Here is a 21,116-nt window from a genome sequence, read left to right on the forward strand (position 1 = left end):
TTATAGTCACATCCCCTGGATATTTGACTGGGTTTAAATTTTGTTTGTGCTGGCTGCTACTGTATGAAAATAGTGTATGCTTTATTTTGCTAAAATGGGTGTTAATATAAATGTTTTTGTTGTTTATCAGGAAGTTAAATGAAGTTCGAAAGAGGTTGAATGAGCTAAGAGAATTAGTTCATTATTATGAGCAAACATCAGATATGATGACAGATGCTGTAAATGAAAACACAAAAGAAGAAGAAACTGAAGAGTCAGAATATGATTCCGAGCATGAAAATTCTGAACCTGTTACTAACATTCGGTAAGAACTTTTTTTTAAGTTGTTTTTCTAACATATTCATCCTAACAATACATTTAATATGAAACAAAAGAAACCTCAGTAGAGTGCCTACCGTTTGCCTTTTATTTAAGCTTTTCTCCTGTAAGTGTGCTGTTTTGTTAGTGTACTCTTACTTGTTCTATAAAGAAAAACAAATTGGGAAGTATTGAACACAGTAGTTTAGTAAATTTGCTGTTTGTTAGATCAACTAAAAGTTAATCATAAGAAGTACGTAACTTCATTTTCCTACCTCTTTAGGTGTAGTTTTGATTTTTTTTTGGTTGTAATTTTGATTTTTTTAGATGTTTTTCTTCTTAAATGTGTGAATAGGAGAAGTTAGTGAAAAGCAAGAGCCGTTTATTTAGAGGATGAATTTAAATGGGGAAATAGCCAATGATGTTCATAGTCTGGAATTATTTTATCAGCAGTTGTAAAACTTTGATTTTTTTATTATTACATATATTTTTTACCTTAAATAACTTCAGGTTGTTTTCTTTCTTTTAGAAATCCACAAGTAGCTGCCACCTGGAATGAAGTAAATAGTAATTCTAATGCACAGTGTGTTTCTAATAATAGAGATGGGAGATCAGTTAATTCTAATTGTGAAATTAACAACAGATCTGCTGCCAACATAAGGGCTCTAAACATGCCTCCTTCTTTAGGTATGATTGACTCTATTCACAGATAATTTTACCGTATTATTCTTGGGCAGTGGAATTCCTTTCTTTTTTTTTTTTTTTTTTTTGCGGTACGCGGGCCTCTCACTGTTGTGGCCTCTCCCATTGTGGAGCACAGGCTCTGGACGCGCAGGCTCAGCAGCCATGGCCCACGGGCCCAGCCGCTCTGCGGCATGTGGGATCTTCCCGGACCGGGGCACGAAACTGTGTCCCCTGCATCGGCAGGCGGACTCTCAACCACTGCGCCACCAGGGAAGCTCGGAATTCCTTTCTTTAGTACTCTTAAGTTTATTAAGGTATTGATTTCACTGGTACATGTTTTCAGCAGATTGTCGATACAATAGAGAACGAGAACAGGGGATTCACGTTGCACAAGGTGAAGGTGAGGAGGAGGAGGAGGAAGAAGCAGAAGATGAGGCAGTCAGTGGAGCGTCATTATCTAGTCATCGGAGCAGTCTGGTTGATGAGACGCCTGAAGATGCTGAATTTGAACAGAAGATCAGCAGACTTATGGCTGCAAAACAGAAACTTAGACAGTTACAAGATCTTGTTGCATTGGTGCAGGTAAATGCTGCTTGTATTTAAAAAAAAAAAGTGTCAAATGGACAGTCTTGTAAAATTTATGTGTTTGATAATTATGTTGGTATAAGTATACTAGTACACATTTAATGAGTTCTAACTATATACCAGGTTTAAATGCTTAGCACTTTACATGCCATATTATCAGAGATAAGCAAACTTTTTCTCAGGGTGACTTAGTAAATATTTTAGGCTTTGTGGGCTATACAGTTTCTGTCACAACTACTCAGTGCAAAAGCAGTGATAGACAGTATGCAAACAGATGAGCATGGCTGTGTACCAGTATAACTATTATAAAAACAGGTTTGTTTGTTTTTTTGCTGGAGACCCCAGTTCTATATCACATAGAACTTGGTAACATCTCAGTGAGGCAGATACACAGATTAAAGGTGTTAGTTGACCAGAGTTATACCATTGTCAGAGCCAGAGTTGAGACTGACATTCTGGCTGAGATCTTAACTCACTTGATGTAGAAGAAAAACCATATTGTCTTATTCAGTAAGGCCAAACAAGTAAAGTTGGAACTATTAGTTGTAAATTTTAAAAAGCCATTTGAATGTATGAACGTGAAATTATGTAACAATTCACACTTGTATATTGACTGATGTGGTCCAGAGGCTTTTTGCAGTTTATTAGACTAGGTATAAAACTTTCTAAGAATGATTGAACTTTTTAAAATCATTCCTTTTCATCTGTTTATATATATATATATATATTCTTAGTAACATAATCACTATAAAAATATCTTTAAGAGAGACTTCCTAAAGTATTGAAATTTATATGATTTTTGGAAGCCAAAAAACTTCTGGTAAAATTAATGAGTGATTTGTCTTCATTTAGGTTTGCTTAGCTTGTGTTAGGTTGAAAAAAATGAAGTATAGAACATTAAAATTAACCACACTAATGTATAGAAAAACAATTTTTTTGTGAACGAAAAAAATTAAATTGTTATTCACAACTTCTTTTGGAATGCTACTTATTTTGAGTAACTCAAGTGAAAGATGAATGTGCTCCCATTTTTAAATAAAGGAAACACTACTAGTAAATTCCCTTTGAGCCTTCATTCATAATCCCATTCTCCTTCACAGATGCTACTGTGCATATGTTTTATATATATATATATATATATACAGTAAATACAGTTCTTTTTTAGCTGCAATATAGTTTTCTGTACTATCAGTGGACCTTAGTTTAGTTAATCTAACATCCTATTGATGTTTACTTTTGTTGTTTCCAGTTTTTCACTATTTAGAAACAACAATCCAATGAACATTCTTTCACAAGCTTTGTGATGCATTTGTGTTTTTCAAGAGCAGATATGAAGAAGTGGAATTGCTTTGTCAGAGTTTATGCACATTTTTTTTTTTTTTTTTTTTTGGCGGTACGTGGGCCTCTCACTGCTGTGGCCACTCCCGCTGCGGAGCACAGGCTCTGGACGCGCAGGCTCAGCGGCCATGGCTCATTGGCCCAGCCGCTCCATGGCATGTGGGATCTTCCCGGACCGGGGCACGAACCCGCGTCCCCTGCATCGGCAGGCAGACTCTCAATCACTGCGCCACCAGGGAAGCCCTGCACATTTTAAATTTAATGGACACTGCTTAATTGCTCTCCAGAATGACTATATTAATTGATATCTAAGCAGTGGTGGATGAATCCATTTCCTTATACCCTTGATTACATTTTATTTTATTGAGATACCATGTAGCTTGTTTAACCATTACTGGAATTGGCTTTTGGCTTTTTCGAAGGTTTTCCTATTGTAAGAAGGGGTGTTGAAGGGAAGAAGGAGCATAAACACATGTATACAAACAAACACATACAGGTTTATGTACACATGTATATATTTTTGCTTATATATTCAAAGTATATCTGTAGACAGATACATAAACTGGTAACACTGGTTACCTATGGAGAATGGAATTGGGAAAAGGGATAGAAAGGAGATTTTTCTAAACATCTTTTTTACTATTTGAACTTTGATCGTATGACAGTAGTACCATTTGAAAAAATTAAGACAGCTTCTAAAGCAAATAATAATATAGGTTGTGCTATCTTGAACATCATTGTACTTGCTAATTACTTTCTCATTTTTTCTTTATGACTCCTCTCCTCAGATTGCCCGAGTGGGAATAATAGATCAGAAATGATGAATAACTTGGTGGCTTATAGATGAATCAGCTTAATTTCAGACTTATGTTCAATGCAGCTCTTTTGCTTTAGTGAGTGTTCTAAGACCTGAAATAACATGTATGAAAAATGAGAAAACTGCAATACAGAGGGATTAAGGGTCCTCATTCTGAGAGCTATTTAAAAACAAATGATCCAAACTCCCCAAGTTTTTATATGTTTAAGATTGATACATTTTACTTATTTTATTAAGGGTAGTCTTCTTTTGCTTGTGCCCTTACTTGTATCCTTTCCCAAGAGACTCAGGAGAAGGTTTAAACAGTTATATAGTTATCATGATTGTATAAAACTATTATTACTCTTCTTGATTAGATTAGCTTAGACAATTTATATGGCCCTTATATTGTTCCTTAGTCTGTGATGCAGCATGTGTTGAAACAATAATTCTTTAGTCAGTTACTTTTAGCTTCGGAGTTTATATCATTTCAGTTCAGACACTCTCATGTGACAATCTGAAACTTTATGTAGTTTTTTTTTTTCATACTTTGGTTTTTCCACTTTTTTATTGTGGGAAAATGCCTCATGATCCAGCTTCTCTGTTTTTGAGTCCCAACTCAGTTTCTTTTTAATCTTACCATTTTAGTAATAAATCAGGTTAGCTTTTAGATTGATGAGAAGACCAGAATAACACCATGTCTATAAGCTTAAAATCGATTAGACAGTTTTACAATCAAAGTTAACTTTAACTCTCTATTTCCAAAGGTTAAAGTTTCAGTTGATTTCTGCAGAGAAAGCATGAGTAAATATAAAGTATACAATATTAATTTTTTTTTTTTTTTTTTTGGCGGTACATGGGCCTGTCACTGTTGTGGCTTCTCCCGTTGCGGAGCACAGGCTCCGGACGCGCAGGCTCAGCGGCCATGGCTCACGGGCCTAGCCACTCCGCGGCATGTGGGATCTCCCAGACCGGGGCACGAACCCGTGTCCCCTGCATCGGCAGGTGGACTCTCAACCGCTGCGCCACCAGGGAAGCCCAATATTAAATGTTTTTAAGAAAATGTCATAGGTTACCTCCAATTCTCCATTTTTTTTTAATAAGATTTTTAAAAAATAAATTTATATATTTTTGGCTGCGTCGGGTCTTCGTTGCTTCATGCAGGATTTTTCTAGTTGTGGTGAGCGGGGGCTACTCTTCATTGCAGTGCGCTGGCTTCTCATCATGGTGGCTTCTCTTGTTGCAGAGCACGGGCTTTAGGTGCGCGGGCTTCTGTAGTTGTGGCATGCGGGCTCAGTAATTGTGGCTCACGGGCTCTAGAGCACAGGCTCAGTAGTTGTCGTGCATGGGCTTAGTTGCTCCGTGGCATGTGGGATCTTCCCGGACCAGGGATTGAACCCGTGTCCCCTGCATTGGCAGACGGATTCTTAACCAGTGCGCTGCTAGCCCAGTCCTCCATTTTAATAAGCACATTGATTTCAACAGAAGATATGTATCTACTGTTAGGAAGATATGAACTTTCGTTGTTTTTCCAGTAGTTACAGATTTGAGGTGGTACATTCTCATTCGTTTTTGTATTGTGAGCCATTGGTACTTGTTTGGCAAACTAAAAGACCAAAATGAGGAAATGGAAAGCTTTTTAAGTGAACAAGTGGTAATAGACATTGGTTGTTAAATTGTTAATGTAAAAGTCATATCTGAAGAAAAAGTATCTAATATCAAGAGTTCCAAGCTCCAATGATATATTTTGTATCTTTTTCATATTCTCTAGAAAGCTCTTCTTTGATTTTAGAATCTGGTCAAAGAAAGAAAAGGCAAACTAGTACTTGCCATTGCTGGGTAATTGGCAACTCAAATTATTAATGTACTGTTTTTAGTTTTAGTACTTTATTTCCTGCCATTGGTAGAGGATGAATTTCATTGCTCAAAATCATATGCTTTCCCTACTGCTTTAAATTTTATGTTAATTTTACAACCTAGTTCTATTTACTAAGGTATGAATTGGATAATGTCTTTAGATATCAAGATTGTTTTAATATAATGATGCTGTTTTAGGATGATGATACAGCAGATCAAGGAGTTATCTCTGCCAATACCTCAAATTTGGATGATTTCTACCCAGCAGAAGAAGACACCAAACAAAATGCAAATAACACTAGAGGAAATACCAATAAAACACAGAAAGATGCTGGAGTAAATGAAAAGGCAAGGTATGTTAAGCTTCTGGCTTTCAGGTCATAAAAGTTTAGTGCCTATTAGAGAGAAGGTACTCCGCTAGGTACTGTATTACATCGTGCTTAATGCTATTATCAGATTTACTGGAGTCCACAAATATAATGTCAATTTAATTATAGAGAGAAATTTTATGAGGCTAAACTACAGCAGCAACAGAGAGAGCTCAAACAATTGCAGGAAGAAAGAAAGAAACTGATTGAGATTCAAGAGAAAATTCAAGCATTGCAAAAGGCATGTCCTGACCTACAGGTAATTAGGAAATTTCTTTCTTTCTGTTTGTCTGAAGAAAGATATTTAAAATCTTAATGTCAACTGAAAGTACTCTTTGTCTTTTTTTAGTGCTAATTTGATAGATTTGTATCTTAATTTTATGATTAATGTAATGGATGGACAAATGAAATGTGTTAAGGATGTACATTTATACTGTGAAAGGTAGCACATAGGAATTGACTCTAATTATTCCCATTCTTTCACTTGTTGGGCCGGCTGGCTGTGGATTCAGAACGTGAGTATTTATAAGTATGTATTATATTAAAATATTCTGGTTTGAACTTGGCAGTTAAGGGACTAACATTTCCATTTTTTACTGGCCTAAAATTACATAATAAAGCTGTTAAGCCATCGTGAGTTTTTTAGGGAAATTAAAATATTGTTTTTGTAGTTTGAATATTAAATGTATATATGCTTATTAAATAGTACCCTATGCATGGGTTTTTGAGTTGAACAGAGAATATGCAGTCTTTGACCATGTCAGGTAATCAGGAGGAGGGTTAATATGGGAGGGGAATATCAATTCTTTTTTGAGATTTTTCCTACACTTTATTGGTTAGCTCTATTCTTCAGTCAGGTTTTGTTTTCAAAGAAAGGGAAACATATCAAGTGATATTTCTAATATAACTTTATTTTCTAGACACTTACCTTTTCTACTTTATCTAATCCTTTTTTTCTCGTTCCCAATCTAACTAATGTGCAGAGGAATATATGTCGGAGTTGGGTTGAGTATGTGAAATTTTCCACAGTAACATTTTATCCCTCATGTCTCTTTTGTTTCGGAGGGTTGGTTACTACTGTTCAACTTTAGTGTGTGTTTTCATCTTTGTTTGCTTATGTCAGATTTTCTTTAGATCATGATGGCAATTGAAATCTGGTGGTAATAAATTAAATATGATACTAGAGCCCTAGAGAAGCAGTGAAATAATTGTTTTTACGAAATTAACATATAATTGCTTTAATTCCTCATAATAGTTTTAATTCTTTTTTAGCTGTCAGCCACTAGTGCGGGTAATTGTCCCACAAAAAAATATACGCCAGCTGTTACTTCAACCCCAACTGTTAATGAAAATGAAGCCAGTACAAGCAGATCTGCTTTTGAACCTGATGATCCTTCAGTGGTAGATAATGAGGTATGTTGTACCTTGTTCCTGAGTCTTAAGGAAGAAAACTGAATATCTGTGAAACATGTTTTTAAATGTAGCCTATTATGTGTCTTTTAGTTGTGGGAAGAAATAATTTTTTCCAAAAAGTAATTAAGTTTGTATATTTTCAAAATAGCCTTGCCCTTTATTAGCAAATATTTGGCAGAATTATATGTAAGGGTTAGTTATAGTAAATAGTAATCATTTCAATTAGAAAAACCTGTCCTTTGGCATTTTATTTATATGGGATTTATAGAAAACATTGTAACTTTCTTCTAATAGTTGATAAAGTATACTTGGGTGCTACCTGTTTTCATAAAGAATTAATGATTGCCTAATTTTTTCTTATTACTAAAATATCATTTTGGCCTTCTTGGGTGTCTCAGTGTAAAAAGGATAGAGTGAGAATAGAAATATTTGTTGGTATTGACAATAGTATTAGGCTGTTTTTCTTTAAGGCTAAAACAAGTCCCGATATTTACACCAACTTGCCTTAATTTTTAAAATAACAGTTGTGGTCAGAAATGCGAAGACACGAAATGTTAAGGGAAGAGCTGCGACAGAGAAGAAAGCAGCTTGAAGCTTTGATGGCTGAACATCAGAGGAGGCAAGGTCTGGCTGAAACTACATCTCCAGTGGCTGTTTCACTGAGAAGTGATGGGTCTGAGAACCTGTGTACGCCTCAACAGAGTAGAACAGAAAAGTAAGAGAGCTGTTTAAATCATTTTTAAAAATATCACCTATTTACGGCCTATAGGATAGGCAGCCTCATTTCCCCTCTGCATCATAGCACAAATCTGCTGTTGCAGTGAGACTTGTGTTTTAAGCATCACCTTTGTGACTCAGTTTGACTAAATCCAGCTACTTTCTGTTGTAACTTCTCACAGCATCACCTTTCTCTCTTTTTAAAAAATTTACAAAAATTACCAAGATGCTTGCTCAAATGGTGATACAGATTTTCTTGAGTATATAAGCCTTGTTTTCTTAGTTAAGTTTAAAGTTTATAAAAAGAAAATGCTTGATACTTTGTAGTGCTTTTCTATCAGGCCAGAAATAAGTGGGTTTTTTTTAACTTAAATTGAGTGTCTTCTATTTGTAAATTTCCTAAGAATTTGAAAACATTTTATTGTATAAAACATTCAGTTTTTAGGATTTATGTTTGAAATTTCCATATTTAGAATATTTCTAAAAGAATTGGTTATCTATAAGATCAGTTAATTACTTATCTTTATAGTAGTATTCAGATCTAAAATTTTGAAATCCAAATTTGTTATGACCTAATTTTTTGGTATCAGATGGCATTTCTGCAACATTGCACTAAACCTTACTCTCTTTCGTACTCATAAAAGAACTATTCCTGTTCTTGGAGTGCCAATATGAATTTTATTGATCAAACTATATCTTCAATATTTTATTGTGTTCTGTGTACCACACATCTATACTTTAAAAAAGTTCTTTATATTGTTTTGTTAAACATCTAGGTTTGAGAACCATGGGTCTAGAATTGTGCTTTCCAGTACGGCAGCCACTAAATATAGGTGGCTATTTAAAGTTAAATAAAATTAAAAATTCATTTTCTCTGTCACACCAGCCACATTTTAGGTGCTCATTGGTCATGTGTATTTAATGGCTACTCTATTGGACAGCACAGATATGGATTATTACTACTATTGCAGAAAGTTCTACTGGATAACTCTAATCTAGAAAACTGTGACTCAAGGAAAAGTTGAAAGTTGAGAGGGGTTTAGTTTAGGAATAAGTTCCAGGGGATATGATTACTAGTTTAATTTATATGAAGAATTGTTTTCTGGAAGGTAGCGTAAACAGATTATAACAGCAGTTGGAGAGTACCACCCATCTCATAGTTACTATGACTAAATGAAATTTTATATACACACATATGCATATACATATATATATACACATATGTACATACACTTTTTTTGGTGCAGTGATATATATATATATATATATATATATATATATATATATATATTTTTTTTTTTTGGTACAGTGTCTGGTACATAATAGGCGGTAAAGTATTTAGCTCATCTCCAGAATGATCTCATGTGTTTTGTCTCTTAATCTCTAGAACAATGGCAACTTGGGGAGGTTCTACCCAGTGTGCACTAGATGAAGAAGGAGATGAAGATGGTTACCTTTCTGAAGCAGTTCGGACAGATGAAGACGAGGAGGAGGAGGAGCAAGACGCCGGCTCCCATGATAGCTTTTCCGTGTGTCCTCCTAGCAGCGCAAATCATAACTCCTATAATGTAAAGGAAACTAAAAATAGGTTAGCTTTTCCATGTGTCCTCCTAGCAGCGCAAATCATAACTCCTATCATGTAAAGGAAACTAAAAATAGGTTAGCTTTTCCGTGTGTCTTCCTAGCAGCGCAAATCATAACTCCTATAATGTAAAGGAAACTAAAAATAGGTTAGCTTTTCCGTGTGTCCTCCTAGCCATGCAAATCATAACTCCTATAATATAAAGGAAACTAAAAATAGGTTAGTTTTGCTGTTTTAATTTTTTGCTTGATTTTAAGAGTCTCAGGTCTTTCTGACTCCAAGCAGTTCTTCAGTTCTCTGAACCAACTGTGTGTCCTACAATGTAATTTAATTCCACCACTAACTACTTGGAGTCAGAGCAGAGCCCATAGGTTAAGAGGCTCAGTCCCACAAGAGTGCCTCACTTTATTTTTTATTTTTTTGCGGTACGCGGGCCTCTCACTGTTGTGGCCTCTCCCATTGTGGAGCACAGGCTCTGGACGCGCAGGCTCAGCGGCCATGGCTCACGGGCCCAGCCGCTCCGCGGCATGTGGGATCTCCCCGGATCGGGGCACGAACCCGTGTCCCCTGCATCGGCAGGCGGACTCTCAACCACTGCGCCACCAGGGAAGCCCTCCCTATTTTTAATATTTATTTATTTGGTTGCACTGGGTCTTAATTGCGGCAGGTGGGCTCCTTAGTTGCAGCTCGCCAGCTCCTTAGTTGCGGTACGTGGGCCCCTTAGTTGTGGCATGTGAACTCTTAGTTGCTGCATGCATGTGGGACCTAGTTCCCTGACCAGTGATCGAACCAGGCCCCCTGCATTGGGAGTGTGGAGTCTTAACCACTGTGCCACCAGGGAAGTCCCATAACTGTTTTCATTTTGAAGAATACAGAATTATATAGACACTTCTCGGTAAAACATAAATGAAGAAAGATTCGAAAGGAATGAAAAATGATAGTGTACAAGACTAGAAATCCAGAATTTTTCTCTTTCTATTTTCCATACATTTTAAGTCCTGTGAAGAGAATACAGACGTATGGACCCAGGATATCAAGGTTTATTGCCAGATTTTAAAAACCAAATAATTACATAAGATGACCTAATGCTTTAAATCTTGTGTTAGGTGGAAGAACAATCGCCCTTTTTCAGCAGATGGAAATTATCGTCCTTTAGCCAGGACAAGACAACAGAATATCAGCATGCAGCGTCAGGAAAACCTTCGCTGGGTGTCAGAACTCTCTTATGTAGAAGAGAAAGAACAGTGGCAAGAACAAATCAATCAGCTAAAGAAACAACTTGATTTCAGTGTCAATATTTGTCAGACTTTGATGCAAGACCAGCAGGTAAAGTAGAATTTTTTTATCTTGTTTTTGAAGCAGTACACGTTTTTCTCATGTCATCGGCAACTATTCTGAAAATTTTCTTTCCACAGACTCTGTCTTGTCTGCTACAAACTCTTCTCACGGGCCCTTACAGTGTTATGCCCAGCAATGTTGCATCTCCTCAAGTACACCTTATAATGCACCAGTTGAACCAGTGCTATACCCAGCTAACATGGCAACAGAATAATGTACAAAGGTAATCTGTTTCTTAGAAGTAGTGAGAGTGTATAGTAAGTGCTAAAACTGAGCAAGAGTTTTACAGTTACCTTCTGGGAGAAAAGGGCCTGAACCAAATATCATTTTTGAATATTCTGACACTTGGGAATTTTATAAGCAGAGATATTGCTCAATGTTCCTTTTTAATACCGTAGACCTGACTTTAAAAAAAAATTTTATAGTACTCAACTTTACACTTACCTTAGGTAGGTTGTATGGTATGTAAATCATACCTCAGTAAAGCTGTAAACAATATAAACAATGAGTGTTGTAATTATGCCTACTATCTGTTAGAAGTGCTAATAAGCACAGTTCTTCTTGCAAAGGCGAAGTTACTGAACTAAGCATGCAGGACAAGCAGATATTTGTTGTAAACATCAGAGCAGTCAGTTTGTTCCACATACTGTTGAATCATGTCTTACATATATTCTTTCTGGATGTACTTTACATAGATGGTAATACAACTGATCTTTAAATTACTGACTCCTTAAATTTTTACAGGTTGAAGCAAATGCTAAATGAACTTATGCGCCAACAAAATCATCCAGAAAAACCTGGAAGCAAGGAAAGAGTCAGTAGTGCATCACACCCTCCTTCTCCCAGTTTATTTTGTCCTTTCAGCTTTCCAGCACAGCCTGTAAATCTGTTCAACCTACCGGGGTTTACTAATTTTTCATCATTTGCACCAGGTAGGTGGCTGAAAACTTAAATGAAAAAACTTAAATGAAAATAAATAAATGCAGAGTGTTTGAGAATAACATTTGTCTGTTGCATGGATTTTTATCAGTCCCTTTTGGAGTGGTAGGAAATGTTGGCAAAGAAAGTTATAAACTCTTCTCTACATTGACTCTTTATAGTGAACTCTTAAACTGAATGTGGTTGCTAATGAAATTAAGTAAATTATGAATGATTGCTTAGTCTTTTACCTTTGAATTATTCAACAAGTATTTATGAAGGAGAAAGGGAATTAACCTGTCTATTGGCTGCTGTACATCAGGCACTGTGTAAAATATTAGGAGAGAAGAGGTGAATAAGGCAACGCTCTTGTAGAGGAGCTTTGTGTCTTGGTAGGGAGATATATACCACTAGAGTAAAGGTGTTTGGCTTAGGCTTATATTTACTTTTACTTAGTTTAGGCTTTTATTCAGACTTTTCTGTACCTGTCATGTGCCAGGCACTACATAAATGACTGGGATTCAAAGATGTTAAGCCTGATGCTTTAAGGAATTTAGAGTCTAGCAAAGAAGCCAAGAATGTTAATAAATGCTTAGTGCTTTGCCATGGGTGCTGTAGCAGTGGTGCAGATGAGGTGAATGACCTGCTTTTCCTTGGGGCAAGAGATTATCAGCAAATCTCTTTTTTCCTAGAGAAAGTGATATTAAAGCTAAAGAATGAATATAATTTTTTTCCAGGGAGATTAGAAGGGAAAGGACTTTCTGATTAATGGAACCACTTAGAGTTACAAAGCAGTGGAACAGTATATTACTTAGGGAATTTAGAGGTCATGAAGTATGGCTAGTGTTTAGGGCCATGACAGGGGAAGTAGTAGTTGATGTGGCTGGTGAGCAGTGGAGGCCTTTGTGCTGTGCAAAGAAGCTTAGACTTTCTGCTGCTTACTAGAGGGGCCATTGGAGGATGTTGAGCAGAGGAATAGCATGAGGTTTATATTTTAAAAAGATTACACTAGTGATAGTGTTGATTGAGATTGGAGGGAAGGTGCTAAGGGTATAGATGGTGACTGGAAGGCAATTGCAGTAATAGCAGGGAAGGAACGACAGCTTGACCTAAGGCATCGGCAGTAGCGGTAAAGAAAAAGGAGTAATTTTAAAGACATTCTGGAGGTAGAATGATCAGTTAGGTGAGGTGAGTCATGAAGGGAGAGGAGTTGAAGGTGTTTGCCAGAGAATATAGGAAGAGGAAAAGGGTTGGGAGGGCTTTGTGAATATAAATATCCACAGATACAGCGTATTTTCTTAACAGGATTATAAAAGCAATGGCCGTTAAACAATTTAACAAGGTTTTTAGTTCTTAGGTGTGGATTAATATTGGCAGCAGACTTTTAAAAAAATTAATTAATTTATTGCCTGTATTGGGTCTTTGTTACAGCTTGCAGGCTTTCTCTAGTTGCGGCGAGCGGGGGCTACTCTTTGTTGCAGTGCGCTGGCTTCTCATTGTGGTGCTTCTCTTGTGGTGCAGCACAGGCTCTAGGCATGCAGGCTTCAGTACTTTTGGCACACGGGCTCAGTAGTTGTGGCTCATGGGCTCTAGAGCGCAGACTCAGTAGTTGCAGCACACGGGCTTAGTTGCTCCGCGGCATGTGGGATCTTCTCAGACCGGGGCTCGAACCTGTGTCCCCTGCATTGGCAGGCGGATTCTTAACCACTGTGCCTTCAGGGAAGTCCCAGCAGGCGTTGTTTGAGTAGGCATTTAAGAAACAAATAATGTAAGAAATTGCACATGCAGTTCCTTTTTGTCATAATATGCCTTATACCCATGCCAACCCTGTACGAAGACTGTTCATTCTTCACAGTCAATCTAGTTCAGTTTTGTGAAACCCTCCCTGATCCCCTTCTCCCACAAGTTGTAAGTAGCCATTTGTAAATACCTCTGATACAGCAATATATATTAAGTATGTGATTATATTTTACTTCCCATGTAGAGTGTAAAGAACCTAAGCTTTGGAGCCATGCAGACCCGAGATCTAACCTGCTCTTTCATTTACTAGGCATTTGATCTCTAAACCTATTTTCTCACTAGTAAAATGAATATAATACCTATTTCACAGTGTTGTTTTGAGCATTAAATGAAGTAACATGTAACGTGCCTACAGTGGAGTCTTGTACCCAGTAATACTCTGATAAATATCAAGCATTATTTTTGCTAACTTTTAGGTCTTAAGGGGTTGGGGATCAGTATTTATCTTTGAATCACCAATGCTGAAAACATAGCAGACTGAGTTGTAAAACAGTGATTGAGTAAATGAGTGTTACTTTATTTTAATCACAAATTTTTCTTTTGGTGGATTTGAATGGCATATTTAATTAAAACTATTTTTTAATTTCATTTTAAGGCTAAAGGTGCTTCTTTATTGTTGTCTTACCCATTGTTTTTATTTATTAGGTATGAATTTCAGCCCTTTATTTCCTTCTAATTTTGGAGATTTTTCTCAAAATATTTCTGCACCCACTGAACAGCAGCAACCATTAGCCCAGAATCTTTCAGGGAGAACAGAATACATGGCTTTTCCAAAACCTTTTGAAAGTAGTTCTTCTGTTGGAGCAGAAAAACAAAGGTACTTGATTGTAAACATAATCCATTATTTGCTTAAACATCACTTTGTGATTACATCTAATTATCTGTAATTTGAGAATGTAATTAGGGAGGATGTTTGTGATTGTCTGACTTCATAGTGTTGGGAATATGAAGTTTTGACATCTTGCCAGGTGTCACTCAGGTGTATACCTGCTGCTAACCCTTGTACAAGAGCAGTTCAGAGTTTTGATCAGGGTGTCCCGTGAGGTTCATTTTGGAAGGATATGACCTAACCCATAGAGTGTCTTTGGCCTTGATTTGATATCTGTCTTTAAGGTTATACCAGTTCACTGTTCATTGATGTAGAAATAGAAACTAATATTAACTGCTGGAGGATAGTTGTTACAAAGTGATGGCTCCTTTGTTTGATTGATGGCGCCTGATTAGAGTAAGTTCCTAAGGCCCATCCAAATGTAATATTGAGTACTATTAGGTTATAAAAACAACTTTTGTCAAGGAAGTTTTAGCAATACATAGTCAGGATTCCTTTTTCTCTCTGTTTCTAACATTTATTATTATTATTATTATTATTTTTTGCGGTACGCGGGCCTCTCACTGTTGTGGCCTCTCCCGCTGCGGAGCACAGGCTCCGGACGCACAGGCTTAGCGGCCATGGCCCACGGGCCCAGCCGCTCTGCAGCACGTGGGATCCTCCCGGACCGGGGCACGAACCCACGTCCCCTGCATCGGCAGGCGGACTCTCAACCACTGCGCCACCAGGGAAGCCCACATTTATTATTTTTTAATATGATAATCTTCCCAATTATAATTTTGACCCAAATAGTGTGTGAAAGACTCATTGGATTGGCTCAGGTTAATCATTCTTTAAAGCATTTTTATGGCTTGATAAATAATGTTTTTAATGATTGTTTTAATCCAGAAAATGATTTTGATAGCCTGCTGGTAAAAAGATTATAGCCTTTTTATTGTTGTTATTTACTTCAGAAAAACTTTTTAAAAGGAGGAAAAATCAGAGGTCAGTTGAGCCTAATACTTGTTCTGTCAGAAGTATCTCTATGATTTTGTTTTTCCTATCCCTTTATAAATATATAGGTCACATTACTTCTCCCTTTAGTTAGGTGTGTGGGCATGTCTCAGCCTCTTAAATTAGCATTTTGACAGTTTAATTGTTAAATCATGAACATTTTGGTTTTGTTCTTTACTTAATTAACCAAAAATTCTTAGAATTCAACTTGGTGTTCACCTCCAGGAATCCTGTGGTAGACCTCCCTGACCTTGCCTGACTCCTTTTCTTATCTGCACTAACCTTTTTTTCCTACTAAATCTTGTGTTACTCTGTGAAAGTATTCTATTGTCAGAGCCTAAAACAGTGTTTAGTGCTCAATTGACATTGAGAAATGGTGGTTGAATGAATCTCCATCACAAGCAATAAAAATTTATTCAAAGCTTTAGTGAATGGTCTTCCTATTGGAAGGTCCCTACTTCATTATTATCTATAGTTTATATGTAATTGGTAGTAAAAAAAAAAAAGATGCATCTGAGTATTATTATTTTAGATATTAGACCTACTTCAGCTTGGACCTCATCTCTTTCCAAAATTTCAGCTATTATAGGTTCCCTGAATTAAATGGCTGGAGATAACAAAGAGGTCAGATAAAACATTGTAGTTGTTAGCTCGGGTCAGAAAACTTTTCCTATAAAGGACTACGTAGTAAATATTGCAGGCCATAGTGTCTGTCATAACCATTTATCTCTGCCATTTTTGCACAGAAGCATTTATAAACAATATGTAAACAGATAAGTTGCTGTGTTCCAAGAACACTTGATTTATGGACAGTGAAATTTGAATTTTATGTAATTTTCATGTCTCATAAACTATATTTCTCCTTTTAATTTTTGTTCAACGATTTAAGAATATAAAGATCATTCATAGCTCTCAGGCCATACAAAAAAACAGGCAGCAAGCTGAATTTGGCATGTAAACTGTAGGTTTGTTAATCTTTGTCTTGAATTAATCCCTATAGATCAATGTCTCCCAAATTATATTCTTAGGAACTCTTTTGTCTATGTCAGGTTCTGTAATAAAAAGTTTCAGACAGCATGTTCACTATGTTCCCTTCGAAGACATTTATAAAACACATTGGCATATTGAAAGTTCTGAGAAGTACCGCAGACCTGTTTAACTTTGTTTTGCCTATTTTTTCCCAGATTTAGATAACCAGTGAATACCTATTAACATATTAAGGGATGCCAAAGTTTAGCAGATTAAATTTGGAAAATGACACTAAGCTAACAGAGCTAAATAAGACTTAATGTGCAGAGAAATAAATTACTAGTTACATGGCCAATTGTTTTCACCAGATTCTGGTTATATTTGAACTGCTTTAGGTGACACAGATCCATGTACGTTTCCAAACTTTTTACTGTGGTTCTCTTTCAGTTGTTTCTTTAAGTTTTTTGTTTTTTCCTTGTATGTCCCATCCTCCCTTGATCTTACCTTCCCACTCTTTCCATCATGAATGCTGGACCTTTGGTTTGGAAGTCTCACTAGTGAAAATGGTTTAGTGAGAAAGGTCTAAGATTAAAGTTTAAAGTAATTTAGTACCTTAGCCTGTGTAACATTTTCATTTTTAATGTGTATTTTGTGGGAATATTTTTATAGCCTGTTGACAATTTTTATTTACCTCAATCTACTAGTAGACTATAAGTATATCTGGAGTTTTCAGTAGATATAGAAATATATCATTGTAATATATAAAAACTTATTTTCATTGGTAAGGAATCAAAAACAGCCCGAAGAGGAGGTGGAGAACAGTAGGACACCATGGTTATATGACCAAGAAGGTGAAGTAGAAAAACCATTTCTCAAGACTGGATGTGCAGTGTCTGTAAAGAAAACAACAAATAGTAATCGCAAAAATCAATTAGATACCAGTAGGAGAAGACGTCAATTTGATGAAGAGTCGTTAGAAAGCTTTAGCAGTATGCCTGACCCAGTAGATCCAACAACAGTAACTAAAACATTCAAGTCAAGAAAAGCATCTGCACAGGCCAGCCTGGCATCTAAAGATAAAACTCCCAAATCAAAGAGTAAGAAGAGGCATTCTACTCAGCTGAAAAGCAGAGTTAAAAATATTGGTAAGTACTGAAATTTGTTGACTTGATCAGCATAAATGTTGGTACGCTTACTCTCACATGTTGGCGTGTATCATTTCGGTGTGGCTGTTGAGGAGGCACTGTTGTAGACCCACCTGAGCAAAGTCATTTTTAGTTACCTTTGAGAACTTTTTAAATAAAATTTATCAAATAGGGTTTAATGGTGTAGCTATTTTAAAACATGGCATTTATTCTTTTTTGTGCTTCTTAAAACTTCTTACTACGTATGTGGTTCCTATGAGCTCGGAACTTTTACTGTTCTCTTGTTTAATATTACGTGCAAGACCTCGTTGGTGACTTCTGGCTAGATCCGCGATGGATTCATTTAAAGAAATGCAGGCCTGTGACTACACTGCAGTCTTTGGATATCATGTAGGTGAAGTCACTTTTAGAACAAGTTTGCTCTTAGTCCTTCAGGAACTGAACCTTAGTTAATAGGAGAAAACATTAATCCATATTTTATTGAATCTTGTCATTGAGTATAATATCAAAGTTCTCTTTATAGTGTTCACTGCATGCCACTTCTTTAAAAAATAGATTTTTTTATGATTTTTGAAGAACTTAGTGAAGTCTAACACTGGTTAAAAATTGATTTACTAGCTAAAATCTGGAATATTATAGTTAAAGGATGCCCCTTCCAGTTTGCAAGGGATACTTTTTGGCTCTGGCCTTGAAAGGTCGTTCTGCGTTCAAGGAGATAGTATTTGGTGCTTAAGAGCAAAATATTCTAGGCTTATAATCAGAAAATTGTGAAAACTCACTGCACCTACTAACTTCCTCTCTTGGAAGCTCACAGTACATTATAAGTGTAGTAAAGGTCCTGGGACACTCTGCAGTTAAAATCCACTTGTAAGCTTTGGCAGCATTCATCTCAGCCATCTTTGGATAATGGAACCCTTGAAAAATCTGATGAAAACTATGGATGTGAAAAAGAATACATGTACGGTTTTTTTCATTTCAATACCTCATGTTTCCTAAGGTCCTGGGCTGCTACTCCTACTCCCATGTAAAGAATCTGATTTCATGGTTAAACAAGCAATCGTGAACAGGGGTAACATTTTTCTCAGCATACACATTATCATCCTTGAAATAATTTTTCAGTTATTTAGGTTTGGGAGGAGCTGATTACTTAGTAGATTAGTGATCTGAAACCATTCAAATGAATGAAAATACAACTACGATGCCTTCTCCATGGTCACTCTTGGTGCCACTAGAGAGGATTTAAGGAGATAGTGACCATTTTGAGAGAGGCCCTCGGGGTAACTCTGAACTTCTTATTAACGTAGTTGCTCCAACAAAATGCTTTTTGTCATATGAGTAAATGGAAAGAAACTAACCTTTGTTATCCCAGCGTTCTCTCATTCAGCTGGTTATTTTGAGTGTGCTAGGGCAGTGCGTCTTGAACTTGATAATGTTTCATACAAATCTCCTTGGGAATCTTGCTTAAAGTCAGAGTCTGATTCCGTCAGTCTGAGGAGGGACCTGATAGCCTGCATTTCTAACGAGTTCTCCCATGCGTTGTTGACCAGCATTGACAGTGTAGTCTGTGGACTACAGTTTGAGTAGCAGGGTCTTAGAGGGCACTCAGCCAGCATATGGCCATGTCTGCCTGAGCCTAGAAATCCTGGTGTATTTGTATTTTTGAAACCCCTTTATTCTGAAGAATTATGGTTCCAGATATACAATTCAGCTTTTCTTTTACTTCAAGGCAAAGATTGACATTCTGATCTATTTGCTCTCTTTTCTCATGCTTCAGTATAAAAATACTTGCCAAGAATGCACATTCACATTTGTTCAAGAGGGCTTTAAGACCATCTGTTAGTGGGAGCTCCACTTTAAGGTGCACACACAAAGGTAAAAGACCTGATAGCAGAACCGAACTAATATATGCAGAGTCAAAATAATATGTAGCAAAATCAAATGAGCTAAGTCCTTGCTATGCAGAATGTGAACCATGGACAGGCAGCATCCGCATCATCTGGGAGCTTATTAGAAATGCAGACTCTTGGGCCCCACCTTATACCAACTGAATCAGTACGCATTGTTTTTCAGTTTGCATATTAGCAAGATTCCCGATGTTTTAATACGAATATATGCACATTAAAGTCTGAGAAGTGCTGAGCTAGACCACTAATTTATGTTGCGTTTGTTCTCTTTGTGGGATAGGAATAGCCATGATTTCTTAGAAGAAAGAATGTTTACTCTGTCTTAAAGGAAGTAGGAATGGAGGTCGATGGGGGGAAGATTGGAAAGCATTCCAAATTGTAGTAACAATAGGAAAAGTAATATAGAGTCAGGGTGAAGCAAGAAGAGAAGATGAGAGAACTGGGGAAGGAAATAGGATATGACAAATAGGCCAGCACAGTGGGACCTAAGTTGCTGTCTTAAAAGATATAGTACAGCCAGTTATACTGTTCCAGATTTGAGCTGTTTCTATGTTTTTTGCACATGTTGACAGTCTTCCAGAAGTAGCATGCTAAATCTTCATTTAACTTTGTTTCACATGATGGTAATGTACGAATGATGGTAATCTTTAGAAGGTCTTTATATATAAAGATACATATTATTGCATGCAGAGTAAGATTTTACAAATTATGTGCTAATTATCTTTTAAGCTTCAGTTCAAATTCAGACTTTATGAGTTGAGCATGACTTCTTGCCTTGCTGGGTACTTGAGTTATCAGACATATGACTTGGTTTACAGACCCATAATTTGGCTACACTCTACCAGACCCATTTCCTCTTTTGATGGTATTAGAGAGGAGTAGAAGCATATAGTCTAGATGGTCCTCATTCTTGTCTTGGGAAATTGGATGAGACTATTAGTATACTGACTTCTGGGTTCCACCCAGTCCTGAACCTTTTTGTTTCTTTCTTCCCCCACTCTTCTTGCTCACTAATGAATATTGAGATAAAATGGATGTCTCGCATTAGGCAAGATAAGCCCTGACAGATGTGGCCCATTTTAGATTCAGAGTTTATTATTTAATGAAGTCAGAGAAAGGAAGGGTAGCCAAAGGTGCCAGCTCCCTGTGTCCCTTATTCCACTCACCACAAGGGCGACGCTGAAACAGAAGGGGCCAGATGATAGTTGCATCATGAGTGGTGGGGCACCCTGTAGCCTAGGAGCCAATGCTGTGCTGTAGCTAAGCCACAGTCGAGAATGGAGATGTACCCTCAGGGGGTGAGGCGAACTGGTCTCATGTTTTCATCAGAGCCCAGGAGGAGATGAGAAGTTCTCTCATGACAGCCTTTCAGGGGAAAGAGAGGAAAATCATAAGGCCTTCCGCCAAGACTTAGATTCAGCGACGGTTCAGTCCTTCCCAGTGTGGCCTGTGTAGGTACATGGAAGGTCTCCAGGGTGCTGTGGCTGAGCTGTTTCCCTGTATTGGAGACACAACTAGAAATACTGTTTCTTCCAGCTCTGTCAGCCACTTGTGCTGAGAAAGACAGGAGATAACCCCCTTAT

The 21,116-nt window shown here is 37.0% G+C and overlaps 1 protein-coding gene across 28 annotated transcripts in view; it reads left to right on the plus strand.

Moving 5' to 3' along the window:
• Nucleotides 1–21,116, plus strand: part of PCM1 (pericentriolar material 1) — an 88,890-nt gene that overhangs the window by 33,456 nt on the left and 34,318 nt on the right. For 19 of the 28 annotated variants that reach the window (XM_067721462.1, XM_067721469.1, XM_067721472.1 and 16 more), the window contains 13 exons: nucleotides 131–304; nucleotides 827–984; nucleotides 1,325–1,563; nucleotides 5,756–5,910; nucleotides 6,055–6,184; nucleotides 7,198–7,338; nucleotides 7,863–8,053; nucleotides 9,443–9,643; nucleotides 10,744–10,963; nucleotides 11,053–11,198; nucleotides 11,720–11,907; nucleotides 14,339–14,510; nucleotides 17,271–17,629. In XM_067721462.1, the coding sequence (XP_067577563.1) occupies nucleotides 131–304; nucleotides 827–984; nucleotides 1,325–1,563; nucleotides 5,756–5,910; nucleotides 6,055–6,184; nucleotides 7,198–7,338; nucleotides 7,863–8,053; nucleotides 9,443–9,643; nucleotides 10,744–10,963; nucleotides 11,053–11,198; nucleotides 11,720–11,907; nucleotides 14,339–14,510; nucleotides 17,271–17,629 (2,474 nt within the window). The remainder of the gene's footprint in view (nucleotides 1–130; nucleotides 305–826; nucleotides 985–1,324; nucleotides 1,564–5,755; nucleotides 5,911–6,054; nucleotides 6,185–7,197; nucleotides 7,339–7,862; nucleotides 8,054–9,442; nucleotides 9,644–10,743; nucleotides 10,964–11,052; nucleotides 11,199–11,719; nucleotides 11,908–14,338; nucleotides 14,511–17,270; nucleotides 17,630–21,116) is intronic. The other 9 variants (XM_067721466.1, XM_067721470.1, XM_067721476.1 and 6 more) reach the window with 1 other exon arrangement.

This window comes from Pseudorca crassidens, chromosome 21 (assembly GCF_039906515.1).
Source record: "Pseudorca crassidens isolate mPseCra1 chromosome 21, mPseCra1.hap1, whole genome shotgun sequence".
In the NCBI taxonomy this organism is placed as follows: Eukaryota; Metazoa; Chordata; class Mammalia; order Artiodactyla; family Delphinidae; genus Pseudorca; species Pseudorca crassidens.